This window comes from Henckelia pumila, chromosome 3, assembly GCF_033568475.1.
Source record: "Henckelia pumila isolate YLH828 chromosome 3, ASM3356847v2, whole genome shotgun sequence".
NCBI lineage: Eukaryota > Viridiplantae > Streptophyta > Magnoliopsida > Lamiales > Gesneriaceae > Henckelia > Henckelia pumila.
This window is the reverse complement of record NC_133122.1, coordinates 61,435,963-61,448,086: the sequence shown is the minus strand read 5'-3', so window position 1 is coordinate 61,448,086 and position 12,124 is coordinate 61,435,963. Positions and strand designations below refer to the sequence as shown.

The 12,124-nt window shown below is 37.5% G+C and overlaps 3 protein-coding genes across 3 annotated transcripts; 2 read left to right on the top strand and 1 right to left on the bottom strand.

The window, feature by feature from the left end:
• Positions 1-1,466: 1,466 nt before the first annotated feature.
• On the top strand, positions 1,467-2,378 carry LOC140892424 (3'-5' exonuclease-like). Its single transcript, XM_073301301.1, has one exon. The coding sequence runs from the start codon at positions 1,512-1,514 to the stop codon at positions 2,160-2,162; it is 651 nt and encodes a 216-aa protein (XP_073157402.1). The 5' UTR covers positions 1,467-1,511; the 3' UTR covers positions 2,163-2,378.
• A 2,048-nt stretch (positions 2,379-4,426) lies between these two features.
• LOC140888844 (uncharacterized) lies at positions 4,427-5,682 on the bottom strand. Its single transcript, XM_073296549.1, has one exon. It carries the CDS (start codon positions 5,680-5,682, stop codon positions 4,723-4,725), a length of 960 nt encoding a protein of 319 aa, XP_073152650.1. The 3' UTR covers positions 4,427-4,722.
• Positions 5,683-8,586: 2,904 nt separating this feature from the next.
• Positions 8,587-11,574, top strand: LOC140891708 (ADP-ribosylation factor-like protein 8a). The gene is made up of 6 exons (XM_073300319.1): positions 8,587-8,803; positions 10,192-10,273; positions 10,387-10,419; positions 10,535-10,656; positions 10,923-11,084; positions 11,204-11,574. The coding sequence occupies exons 1-6, from the start codon at positions 8,766-8,768 to the stop codon at positions 11,319-11,321; spliced, it is 555 nt and encodes a 184-aa protein (XP_073156420.1). The 5' UTR covers positions 8,587-8,765; the 3' UTR covers positions 11,322-11,574.
• Positions 11,575-12,124: the final 550 nt, after the last annotated feature.

Here is a 12,124-nt window from a genome sequence, read left to right as displayed (position 1 = left end):
AGCGCTGCCATCATACTCTTTGATTTTGGCGGATTTGAAATAGACTGGCAATGGCTCCCCAATGATTTCCGGAGAGAAGGGACAGCCCAAACTTTTGATCCGCGCGGATTCCCGCGGGTCAGTATTCTCCAGTTTTTGTATTTTTTGCTTCAACATTTCCAGCTCCCCTGCCATGGTGACATTTGCCGATCCCGCATGTGAATTTCCCTCATCCTCTACGTGTATGTCTTTACTCTTCTCTTTTTCGGGCCTCGGTTCTGGCTCTCCTTCCCCTTCTACTTCTTTTTCTTTATCCTTCCTTTGGCCCTCCTTTTCTCCTTGTTGTATCGCCATGATTCTTTGTAGAGCTGCGTCCACCATAACGTCCACTTGCTCCTGGATTGCGGCCACTGCTCGACGAGAGCTTTCAGGATCATCGACGATGGTCATATCTACGCCTTAGACTCAAGTTTTTCACAGACGGCGCCAATGATATGATTATCACAAAATGACTACCCGGGGATGGGTAAATTCCCGAGCGGAAAAGGTAAGTGAAGATACAAAATATACGAATATCTTGTCCGTTTTTTTTCAGTCTCCCTCTCCTTTGCCCCCCCAGAATGGGCTTTTATGCTCGCCCACCCGGGACCTCAATGATCACTGGGTATGGCCTTACTGACAACTTTTAGGGTGATAAGATGGTTATCACGTGTGATTTAGACCTCCATAATTTCCGGACAGAGCCCATTCCTTTGGCTCGTGTTTATTAATGATTGGATTTGTGATTTGACCCTGACATACTTCAAATAAACGTGGCCGTTTCCTGGCCCTAAAAATAGAAAGGCCGGGGCCCCACTGGTGTTCCTTTCCTTTCCTAATTTCCGAAGGCTTACTCCGGGAGGTTCTAGCTCCCAGGCCCCTTTCGATCTCCTGTGTCGGTCCGGATGCTAAGACCTACCAGGTTAAGCCTTTCTTGCAGATCCCAGGTTACTGCCCCCCAGTCCCGGGTTCTCTAACATGTCGTAGTTATACCATCTTTCCGGGTCCAATTCACCCGGGGTATTGTCATCCCGGGTATGTGATATCATCACACTTCCTAAAGATAGTCGGGCTAGGACCTGCTCCGCTGTCCCGAGAGGCCATTACCACCTTTTCGGGTCCAATCCACCCGGGGTATCGTCATCCCGGGTATGTGATATCACCCGGGGTATCGTCATTTCGGGTATGTGATATCATCACACTTCCTAAAGATAGTCGGACTAGGACCTGCTCCGCTGTCCCGAGAGGCCAATACCACCTTTCCAGGTCCAATCCACCCAGGGTATCGTCATTCCGGGTATGTGATATCACCCGGGGTATCGTCATCTCAGGTATGTGATATCAATGACAAAATTATATGACAAGTAAAATAAATAAAAGGCGAAAAAACGGGTGAAATGAATTCAATTCCAAATTTCCCATAAAGAAAGAAAGAAAGTGGAGTTTTTTTTTTTTTAATTTTGCAGAGTACGGGAAGAGCAAGAAACGAAACAATGGCGATGTCAATAATCGACCACCAATTACCCTACGAAACCCACAACACCTACGAAGTCCTCTTCTTCGGCGATTCCATCCACACCACCGTAACCCACGATCCCGCCACCGTTTCCCAGTGGATCTCCGAGGTGGAGTCCATCCACAGCCGTCGCCTGGACCACCTCATCGTCGGACTCGACATCGAGTGGCGTCCCTCCTTCAACCGCTACGTCCAAAACCCAGTCGCCACCCTACAACTATGCGTCGGCCGCCGTTGTCTCGTCTACCAGCTCATCCACTCCCCGGGTATCCCCTCCTCTCTCGTCGCTTTTCTCGCGAACCCCAACTACACTTTCGTGGGGATCGGCATCCGGGCTGATTTGGAAAAGCTCGAGGAAGATTACGAGTTCGGGTACAGAGCTAATTCGGTGGATTTGAGGGATTTGGCGGCGAATGCCTATGGCAGACAGGAACTGACCAACTCTGGGGTCAAGCTGTTGGCGAGGATCGTGCTGGAGAAGGAGGTGGAGAAGCCGAAGAGAGTGACTATGAGTAGGTGGGATAACCCCTGGCTGACTCCTGATCAGGTACAGTATGCGTGTGTTGATGCTTTTGTTTGCTTTGAAATCGGCAGGATCTTGAATGCTTCTGGTTCTGGTTCAAATTAAACGGCGACGCTCGTACGTCTGGTTTCGCTTGCTATCGTAGATTGTTCTTGGTTTTCAATTTCCCCCCCAAAAAAAACATGAATGATGAAAATGTGATTGTGGAATGGATATTTCCAGGGTTTACTGGAATCCTATGCATATATAGTTTCTGCTAATGCTTGTTTAATTATATGGTTTTTGGATGTTCTGGATTCTGGAAAAATGGTGTTCTTCATATTGCTCGATTTCTTGGATTGATTGTATATTTGTATGTCATTTTTATTTGCATTTGAGATGTACAAGGCCAAGGTAAATTTTGGGATTGGGAATCAACCCAAAGAATATATACATATAAAAAAACACACACAAATAAAAATCTTTGGTTATTTTTGTTCTTATGTTTCTTCCCTGTAATCCCATTGTTCTGCCCTCATACCCAGCGAGGTTTTTAATGTAGCTGAGTACTGAGTAGGTTGAAATTTCAGATTTGGCCAAAGTTACTGCCCATGCCCAAGAACAAACAAAACACGGGAAAATAGCAAAATTTGTTTTACAATTTGGTATTGCTTGATTTTGGTTTTCTGATAAGTCAAATTTTAGTTTTAGTTAATTGATTCTTTTATAATTTCAGTATTTTTTTTTTAGTTGAATGACTGATATATGGTGTGGAGTATATGTCAATGTTTCGATTAGAAAACAAATAACTTTCTAGATAAAGCAAAATTATTACGATAAGACTGAAATTTGACTCTCAAATGACCGGAAACAAAGCCGAATGATATGATCTTCATTATAATTTTCCAAAAAACGTGTGCGCCCATCAGTAAGTGCCCAAAACTTTTGGGATTGAAAGTCTTAAAATTGAGATAAGATTTTAGATTCAAGATCAAATTATAACAAAAAAAATTATAAACAAAATTTGTAGCCAAAATTGAGCACTACGTAAATTATGATAGTGTTTGGAAGAGTTTATAAGAAGCATTTTTTAACTTTTTTTTAATTAAGATTTTGAAATTTTGTTAAAGAAAAGTTTCTTAGCTTTTTCTTACTAAAATTTTGAAATTTTGTGAAATTTTGTTAAAAAAAAACTGAAAAGTTTTTAGTAGATCTTCCAAATACTATCTATATACATAGTATTATATTTTTAGCAAAAGATTTCATTTGATGGGCCTTCCCTATAATACGAGGTCAAATTTTTATGGTCAATATATAACAATTTTTTTTTATATATAACAAATTTTGTATAAATGTTGAAGTCCATACATGATAATCACAAATTCGATCTGAGTTGCGGCATAATAGGCAATCCACCTCAGGCCCAATTTTGATGGACCCGCAATATTCAATATTGCGTTTAACAAATGAATATTTCCATGGTTCCAAAAGGAAAAACCTTTTTTTTAGCAGTTAATAAAAAATAATCAATATCGACTATTTTTCACGATGATGATAAAATAGATTTACTATATTTTTAATTGAGTAAAAAATAATTGATCATAAGTATATAAACTTAGATAATATTTTTACCGTTTAATTGGCAATATCATATTATGTAAGTTATTATTTACTATAATTTCATTTTATATTATTTTGATTACATGACAAATATTTTGAATATTATATATGATTATCTTTTATATTCGTGTCTATTTTCGATAGGCTTAATTTTGAATTTTTTTTTCAATATTTAAAAATAATTGAATGCAATTTTTTTTCGAGGTGTCCAACTTTCGTGTGTTTATTTTATATGTTACACGGTTACTGCGAATCAACTGATGTATGAAGCGTATGAAAATTATATATCTAATAGATATATTTCACATTTACTTAAGTAGTGTTTGAAAGAGCTTATACGAAACACTTCTCCGCTTTTCCTTCAAAAAATTCAAAAAATTTTGATATTTTTTGAAGAAAAAGCTGATAAGTGCTTCGTAAAAGCTATCTCAAACACTACCTTACTCGACGATCCAAGTTTAGGTAGTTGAATCAAGTGTAGAATGCATGAGAAATGCTATATGTACATGGAAGACTACACGTTGGGTTACAAACTCCACATGAAATTACAAAATTATCCCTCTATTTTATTTGAAAAAATTCTTCCCAAAATAAATTAAGGATATTTATGTAATGTCAAGTGTAACGTGTAACTCAACTGATTTTTCACCCAGAATTCAATAAGAAAATTTTTCACAACATAATTTGGTTATAGCACGATGTCCTTAAAAACCGCCATGGATAAACTTCAGAAGTTTATCCCGATGGAAATAATTAGAGGAATGTTTACTATCAAAATAGTTTTTCTTGCATATTCCAACTGATTTTCCAAGCAAATTTGATACATTACATTAATAGTTAACATTGGAGACACTCCCATATGATGCATGCACCGTTTTTAAGTGCTTCCAGTAATGCATTGGGAAAAAATAAACATCATACTTTTAAATTATTCATTTTACTTCCAATATCATATATAGAAATATTCATATAATTTGTAGCTTGATAGGATCGGTTATGTTCATTTAAATTATCCGAATGGACAATTAAATGCTATAGAGCTAGGCATGCAGCACAAGCTCTAACTCTAAGGAGCATAGCCACCATGGCCACCGCCTTCGCCAGCACCGGAGCCACCGCCGTATCCACTAGCATGTTCACCTCCAGCAGACGCGCCGCCGCCACCAGCCCCGCCTCCTTCGCCACCGCCATAACCTCCACCACGGGCTCCGCCTCCAGCACCTCCACCATTACCATATCCCCCGGCCGCCGCTCCTCCAGCACTAGCAGAGCCACCTCCACCGCCATGACCTCCGCCACCTCCATATCCTCCACCAGCAGCAGAGCCACCACCTCCACTGCCTCCCCCTTCACCTCCACCATATCCACCAGCATGTCCTCCGCCAGCAGCAGCAGCACCACCTCCTCCACCACCACCACCACCACCACCTCCACCACCACCATGTGCACCTCCGGCACCATACCCCGCACCCCCTCCTTCACCACCTCCACTTGCATACCCCGCACCATGTTCCCCCCCAGCAGCATACGCAGCCCCGCCCCCACCACCACTGCCACCTCCACCGCCACCACCTCCAGCACCACGCTCTCCTTCCCCGCCATAACCAGAACCTTTTCCGGCACCACTTCCACCACCACTCGCATACCCATGCTCAGCCACAGCTCCACCGGACCCTCCTCCGGCGCCACCACCCCCACCACCCGCATACCCTTCACCAACAACATCAACATGAGCGGCCTCTAGGATAATCCTAGCTGCCGAACATATCGCCACACACGATAACACCAAGAAAAACACGCAAACAACTCGTTTTGCAGCCATGGAAGAAAACTCAAAATGAATCATGCACAAAGCCACACTGAATGAGTTTGCATGGAGCGCAGGGGTATAATATATAGGAGTTCTCAAAGCGCGTCCATGCACTGTGGAGATTGAAGAAGAAGTCGCTTTTTTCGCCACAAAGTGGTCCAGTTCACTACAACACCACAAGATTGCTGTGAGTAGTGTGCTTGCGTTGTCTCCCATTTCCCATTATCAAATGATTTCAAGCCAATATATGAAAGAAAGATTTGTATGTGACACTAGTGCTCCATGTGCATGGCGCCGTCATTTTTTATTTTTTGGCAATACAAATATACCTACTACTAATTAACATACGACTCTTATTTGTAAAAAGCTTGATCATTAATTAGATCAGTTGCATCGCATATTTTTGGATTCTTGATCCATGTGTATATATATAAGTGTGTACATAATGCATGTGATCGATAGCCCCCTTTAATACTCTTTGCATCGTTGGTATATATATATATCGTGGGATGAGATAATAAATTGATACGTTTCCTATTTTTTAACTCTAATTGTGGTAAAACTTAAGTTAAACATGGGATGATGCAATGATATTCACATGAAATGGTACTGTCAGTGATTACTTGATGAGGCAAATACTAATTTTTGGTCCATTAACTTGTCCATGTTTTGGTTTTGATCCATTAACTTTTTCGATTTGAGTTTTGGTATGCTAACATTTCATTTTTCGTGATTTTTGGTCCAAATGCATATGTGTTAGCTTCTGATTGGTCCACATCATCATTTTGGACTAATCAAAAGACGACACGTATGCAGTTGAACCAAAAATCACAGAAAATAAAAAGTTAGTGTACCAAAATCCACGTCGAAAAATTTAATTGATCAAAACCAAAATATGGACAAGTTATAAATATAATGGACCAGAAAAAATATTTTTCCGATGGAATTTACTCATGTACCTAGATTATTGCCGTTGGATTATATTCCCCTTCCTCCAGAATGAATTGAATGACCAACAAAAGAACAGGAAATAATTCATGCTAGCTAATGAGATGCTGATAAATCATTATATTCTTATATTTTATGTATTTTAATTTTTTTTTCTTCTCGAGTCTTTCCTAGAATATCATAGATTTGATATCAGTATGGATGGTCGATTGGTTTAATTTATTGAAATATTTGACATATATAACTAACAATTAAATTTAAATGTTTATTATGATTCATGTGTAATCATTAGATACATACATATATGTATATGATTAAATTATACAAGCACTAATTAAAGTAATGCTCCTCAATTTATATTTAACTTAATTTTCAAATAATTTGTTAGATCATGATCATGGAATTCCAACTCACTTTCTCGCTTTATTTTTTTCTCTCCTAATTATTAGTCCACTGTATATGTTGAAATTAATTGCAGTTGTAGCTCACTAGCTAGCTAGTGAGTCGTCTATTTAGTCATGTGCTGTGTTTGATTTTGATATATATATAAAAGTTGGTTGGTGACAATTTCAAATAATATTTCAAATAATATTAAAAAATGAATGCAATATAATTTTATATAATCTAGGTGTCTATATATTAAAAAAAATTAAATTTTAATATTGACTTGTGAATCTATGTGCATGGTTACATCTAGGGGTGCAAACGAACTGAACCTGTTCGTGAGCTTTACGAGCATGCTCGATAAATATTTGATTCGTATTCGAGCTTATCGAACTCGAGCCGAATTCGAACATGTTCGAACTTTTTTTCGAGCCGAGCTCGAGCCGAAATTATACTGTTCGATAGTTCACAAATAGTTCGCGAACCTTAATATTTAATTAATATAATATAATTATATAATAAATATATATACATTTCGAACTTTTTTTGAACATTTCGAGCTTTTCGAACCATAATATCCGAATAGTTTACGAATAGGTTCGAATATTTCGAGCCGAACTCGAACTCGAACTTCATTTCGAGCCGAGCTCGAGCCAAAATATTTGAAATTATCGAACTTCGAATCGAGCTCGAACTCGAATATACTCTTATCGAGCCGAATTCGAGCCTTAAAATTTTACCATTATTCGGCTCGATTCGGTTCGTTTGCACCCCACCTTACAGCCATTGTTATCGTTCCCGATTCTAGTTTTTTTTTTATTAACCTATCTCATTCTAGAATGAGGAGGTCATGAGGTGGCCACGGACGGAGCCAGAAATTTAATTAAGGAGAGCGAAAATGATTTTTTATTGGACGAAAGGGACGGCGTCAAAAATCATTTAAAAAAATAAATACTATTACAAATTTGGATGATAAAATACTATAGATAAGACAAAGTTGAGAGGTGACGAGTACAACCACCAGCCCCTCGTTGACTCCGTCTCTAGAGATTGCGGAGGTGGCTATGGTGGTGGTGGCCGTGGAGGATTTGGGGGTGGCGTAATGTCATGGTGGTGGAGGTGGCTGCGCGCGGCTTTGCTAGTGCTAGAGGATCAAGCAACAACCAAACCAGTACTACTACCTATCAATTTGCTTTATTAAATATATTTTGTGGTAAGAATTTGTTATTATATTGGATATATATATTGTGCAATTAATGAATCCAAATATGCTTCGTTACGTTTTGGCACATAGCCACCACATGATTAGACCATCAATAAAATCAAATCTTACGTACGAATTCAGTAATAATGTATTATATAATTAATATATAATATATATCACTTGTGGTCGTAATCCATCTTCATCTTTGACAAATATGTTACCTTGAATAAAAATATATATACTATTTATTCGTAATAATATTATTAATTTTTTTTAAATTTTTTTTTTTAAACATTAAAAAACAAAAACTAAAAACATTTAGATGGGGGCAGAGATTAAAAAAAAACATTTAGAAATAAATAAATCTTAGAATATCTGCAGATTGGGGCAGAGATACAAGTCTGGACTTAGCGTTTTAGGCCCAATCGATTCCCATTTTATTGCACTTGTTGATTGGTACACGAAACAAATTGGACAGCGAAATGGATCGAGCTGGCCCGAATCCAATCTGCAGGTGATTACATAATTCGACACGTGGAGAATCTTGGTTCGTTGGATTGGATACGGAATCATTCCGCCATTTGGGGGTGTGTCTTCTCGTACTCACACGAGCTCGCTCGTCCTCAAAAAGGAATCAAAACCAATTTGTTTTTCTTGTATCGAAGAGAAGAACAGGGAAAGCATTTTATTTTAATTTATTTTTTTGCTGGAGAGGTCAATTGAGAGAAGACAACTCTGAGATCTGTCGCGATCAATCGAAGCCATGGGTCTCTGGGAAGCTTTTCTCGATTGGCTGCGGAGGTTTGGTTCCTACTGTTTTTTTTTAAAAAAAAAAAAAAAAATTTGTTGTTTTGACATGGAAATGAATGTGATGAGATGCGATTGTTGGGAGTTGATTTACACGTTAATTTCAGTTGTGGGTCTTTCTTGTGCTGCTTTCAATTTATCTACAACGAACTACCTGGAAATTATACAGACTGTTTGTTTGTGCTCGGCGTTGAATTTTTTTTTATATATAATTTATGGGTATGTTTATAATTTATCTGTCAACTTTTCTTTGGATTTTTGTCGGATGACCATAATCTGGTGTGGAAAGTGTGAATTTCCTAGGTTTGAATGTATAGTCTACCATTAGACTGTTTTTTTTTTGGTGAATGAAAATGTATTTATTTTAGCCACGTTCTTGAGCAGATTGAGGTACCCTGTTGTGATGATTATTTGTCAAGTATGTATTTGACTCCATGATTCGTTGTTGTCCGGCTTGTTGTAGGTCTCTCTTGTGCAATTCACGATTAATTAGTGTTTATGACTCCAAAATGGTACACAATGAGTACGCTATATTAACTTAGTAATGCTCATTAAAACATATTATAAGGTAATACTTGGTAGAAACAATGGTAATTCAGTATCCTTACCAGTTTGGCGAATAACATGGAAAATTTTCTAACAATTATGAAAAAGAAAAATAATACATGCCTTCAAAGGTGGTGGGTGGATGGTGGCCATCAACTGGAAATACACGAGGCTATTTATTGGTCACCATCTTATTATCAGCGTTATATACTTAACTCACATTAGTGGACTGGTAAAATTTTTATTTTTGAAGGGTTCATCATCATAAGCAAGTTGTACTAAAAATCAATCTTTCAGCAAAGTCCTTGCAATCTTATTCATCTTGCCACCTAATAGGTCTTGTAGTGATTATCATTCTGCATGTGGCGATTAGGTTCTTCTAAGTGTTTACAAGTTGAATTAAGTGAAACAAAATGATTGTGATTAACCAATTCGAAGCACACACATGACTACTGATTTGTTCAAGTTTGCAACTGTTTTTTGGTAATTCTCTTTCCAACTTCAAATATCTCCAATGTGCTATTCAATTTGATTAGAACATGAGATGTCAAAGTCCGTTTGGCTGAATTTATGTGACCTCTGCTGCAAGTATCTATATTGGTGTACTAAGTTAACTGTTCATTTTTCTGTACTCATATAGAGAAAGATTGTGAACATAGAGTTTATATGGTGACTCTGTTGAGGATAGTTAGGACCGATAACTTTATCTATGTTGGAATGTTAACAATCATCAATTTGTCTTCAGAGAAGTGATATAAGTATATGTTTATCATTTTGCTCCTTTACTTTGTACTTTTTTTTAAAATTGTTTTGTCATCATTTCGTAATTCTTTCAGCCTGTTTTTCAAGCAAGAAATGGAGCTCTCTTTGATAGGTCTTCAAAATGCTGGGAAAACTTCACTTGTAAATGTTGTCGCTGTAAGTAAAGAAATGCATTATCCATTCGCGTACATCTGTACAATCGCTTGCTCATGTACCTTTATTTTTCGTCAAAGTTCTTGCATTTACTATGCTTTTTCTTTTTTCATTAGACTGGTGGATACAGTGAAGACATGATCCCTACAGTAAGTTTTCTAGTTTAATCCAAGTTAATTATTATATCTAGTTATTGTTAGTTACTTCTAGATTGTCAACACATTTAATTTGCATATGTGAGTCGCATTTTTTTTATTCATTCAGGTAGGATTTAATATGCGGAAGGTCACTAAAGGGAATGTTACCATAAAGTTGTGGGATCTAGGAGGTCAACCGAGATTTCGCAGTATGTGGGAGCGATACTGTCGTGCAGTTTCTGCTATTGTGTAAGCTACTAACTCTGTCTTCTGTGGTCTAGCTTTTACTGCGATGATGTCGTACTTCCCTCGTTGGAAGGGGTTTTCCTATATTAAAACTAACAGACATGAGAAGTAACCGATATACTCCAACTCAAATCATGTTAGTCTGAGTGATGGTGAATCTTCTAAGAAACATGATCTTTAACTACATCTAAAAATGTAGTTTTAGATGCACAAGTCTAAATATATGATACCGTTTCAATTTGTTGTCCCGTAAACGTGATTTTTTGCAGCTATGTTGTTGATGCTGCTGATCATGATAACGTCAACATCTCCAAAAGTGAACTTCACTATTTGCTGAGCAAACCATCTCTAAGTGGTATTCCTCTGCTGGTGCTAGGAAACAAGATCGACAAGCCTCAGGCACTATCTAAACAGGCCTTAACCGACCAAATGTAAGCACAGAAGTGCAATGTGAACCTTGCAAAGCTCGACTATCATAGTGTTCACTAGCATTCGCTCCTGCATATTTTTCTTCCAGCAAATTTTAAATGAAGCAAATTGTGTTGTGCAGGGATTTGAAAGGCATCACAGATCGGGAGGTTTGCTGTTTCATGATATCGTGCAAGAACTCCACAAACATCGATCAGGTCATCGATTGGCTAGTCAAGCATTCAAAGTCGAAGAGCTGAGTGTCAAAACTCCATTAACTCTTCTGTTGTGCGGATTTTCTGTGATTGAGTTGTGAATGTGTTGTATGTTAAGAAGCAATTGTTTTCGATTATCATTTTGGATATGATTGATCTCTTGCCTGTCTGCCTGTACGATCACATTAAGTGATACAACTTTCTTCCTTTCTTGTTGTATGGGTTATATTAACAAGTGGAGCTGTGTGTTGTGTTGTGGTACTAATTTTTTATGTACACATAATCAGTATTGTTAAAAGTTATTTATAACAAAAAGGGATGTGGAAGATTTAGAAATGTGAAATTGTAATCTCCATAACAAAAGGATAAACAAGAGAAAAATATCTGACACAGAGAAAAAAAATGACGATCGTGTCCGATTCTTTGGGCTACGGTGAATGGGTTTGGTCTGTCAACAAAATGGGCTGCAACATGTACACTTTGATGGTAATTCAACTACAAGGACTTAACGAGGAGTGTAAACATAAGAAGCCAACGAAATTCCGGTTTTTGGAATGATCGGACATTAAGCAAACTTCATACAACAAACTTGTCTTATAAAATATCTTGAAAAAATCGAATTTACCATAATTGATAAACATTCATGTATTTCATCCACTCGAATATCCCTGGACAACATCAATGTTAGTTTTTAACTTTTAACTTTTTATGGCTCGCCTGTGATATTGCTCTTATCCGAGGTAATTTTTTTTTTTAAATTGAGAAATTCATTTTATGTTAGGATTATATATATATATATATATATATATATATAATAATGGAAATAATCGATTAATGAAACCATGGGA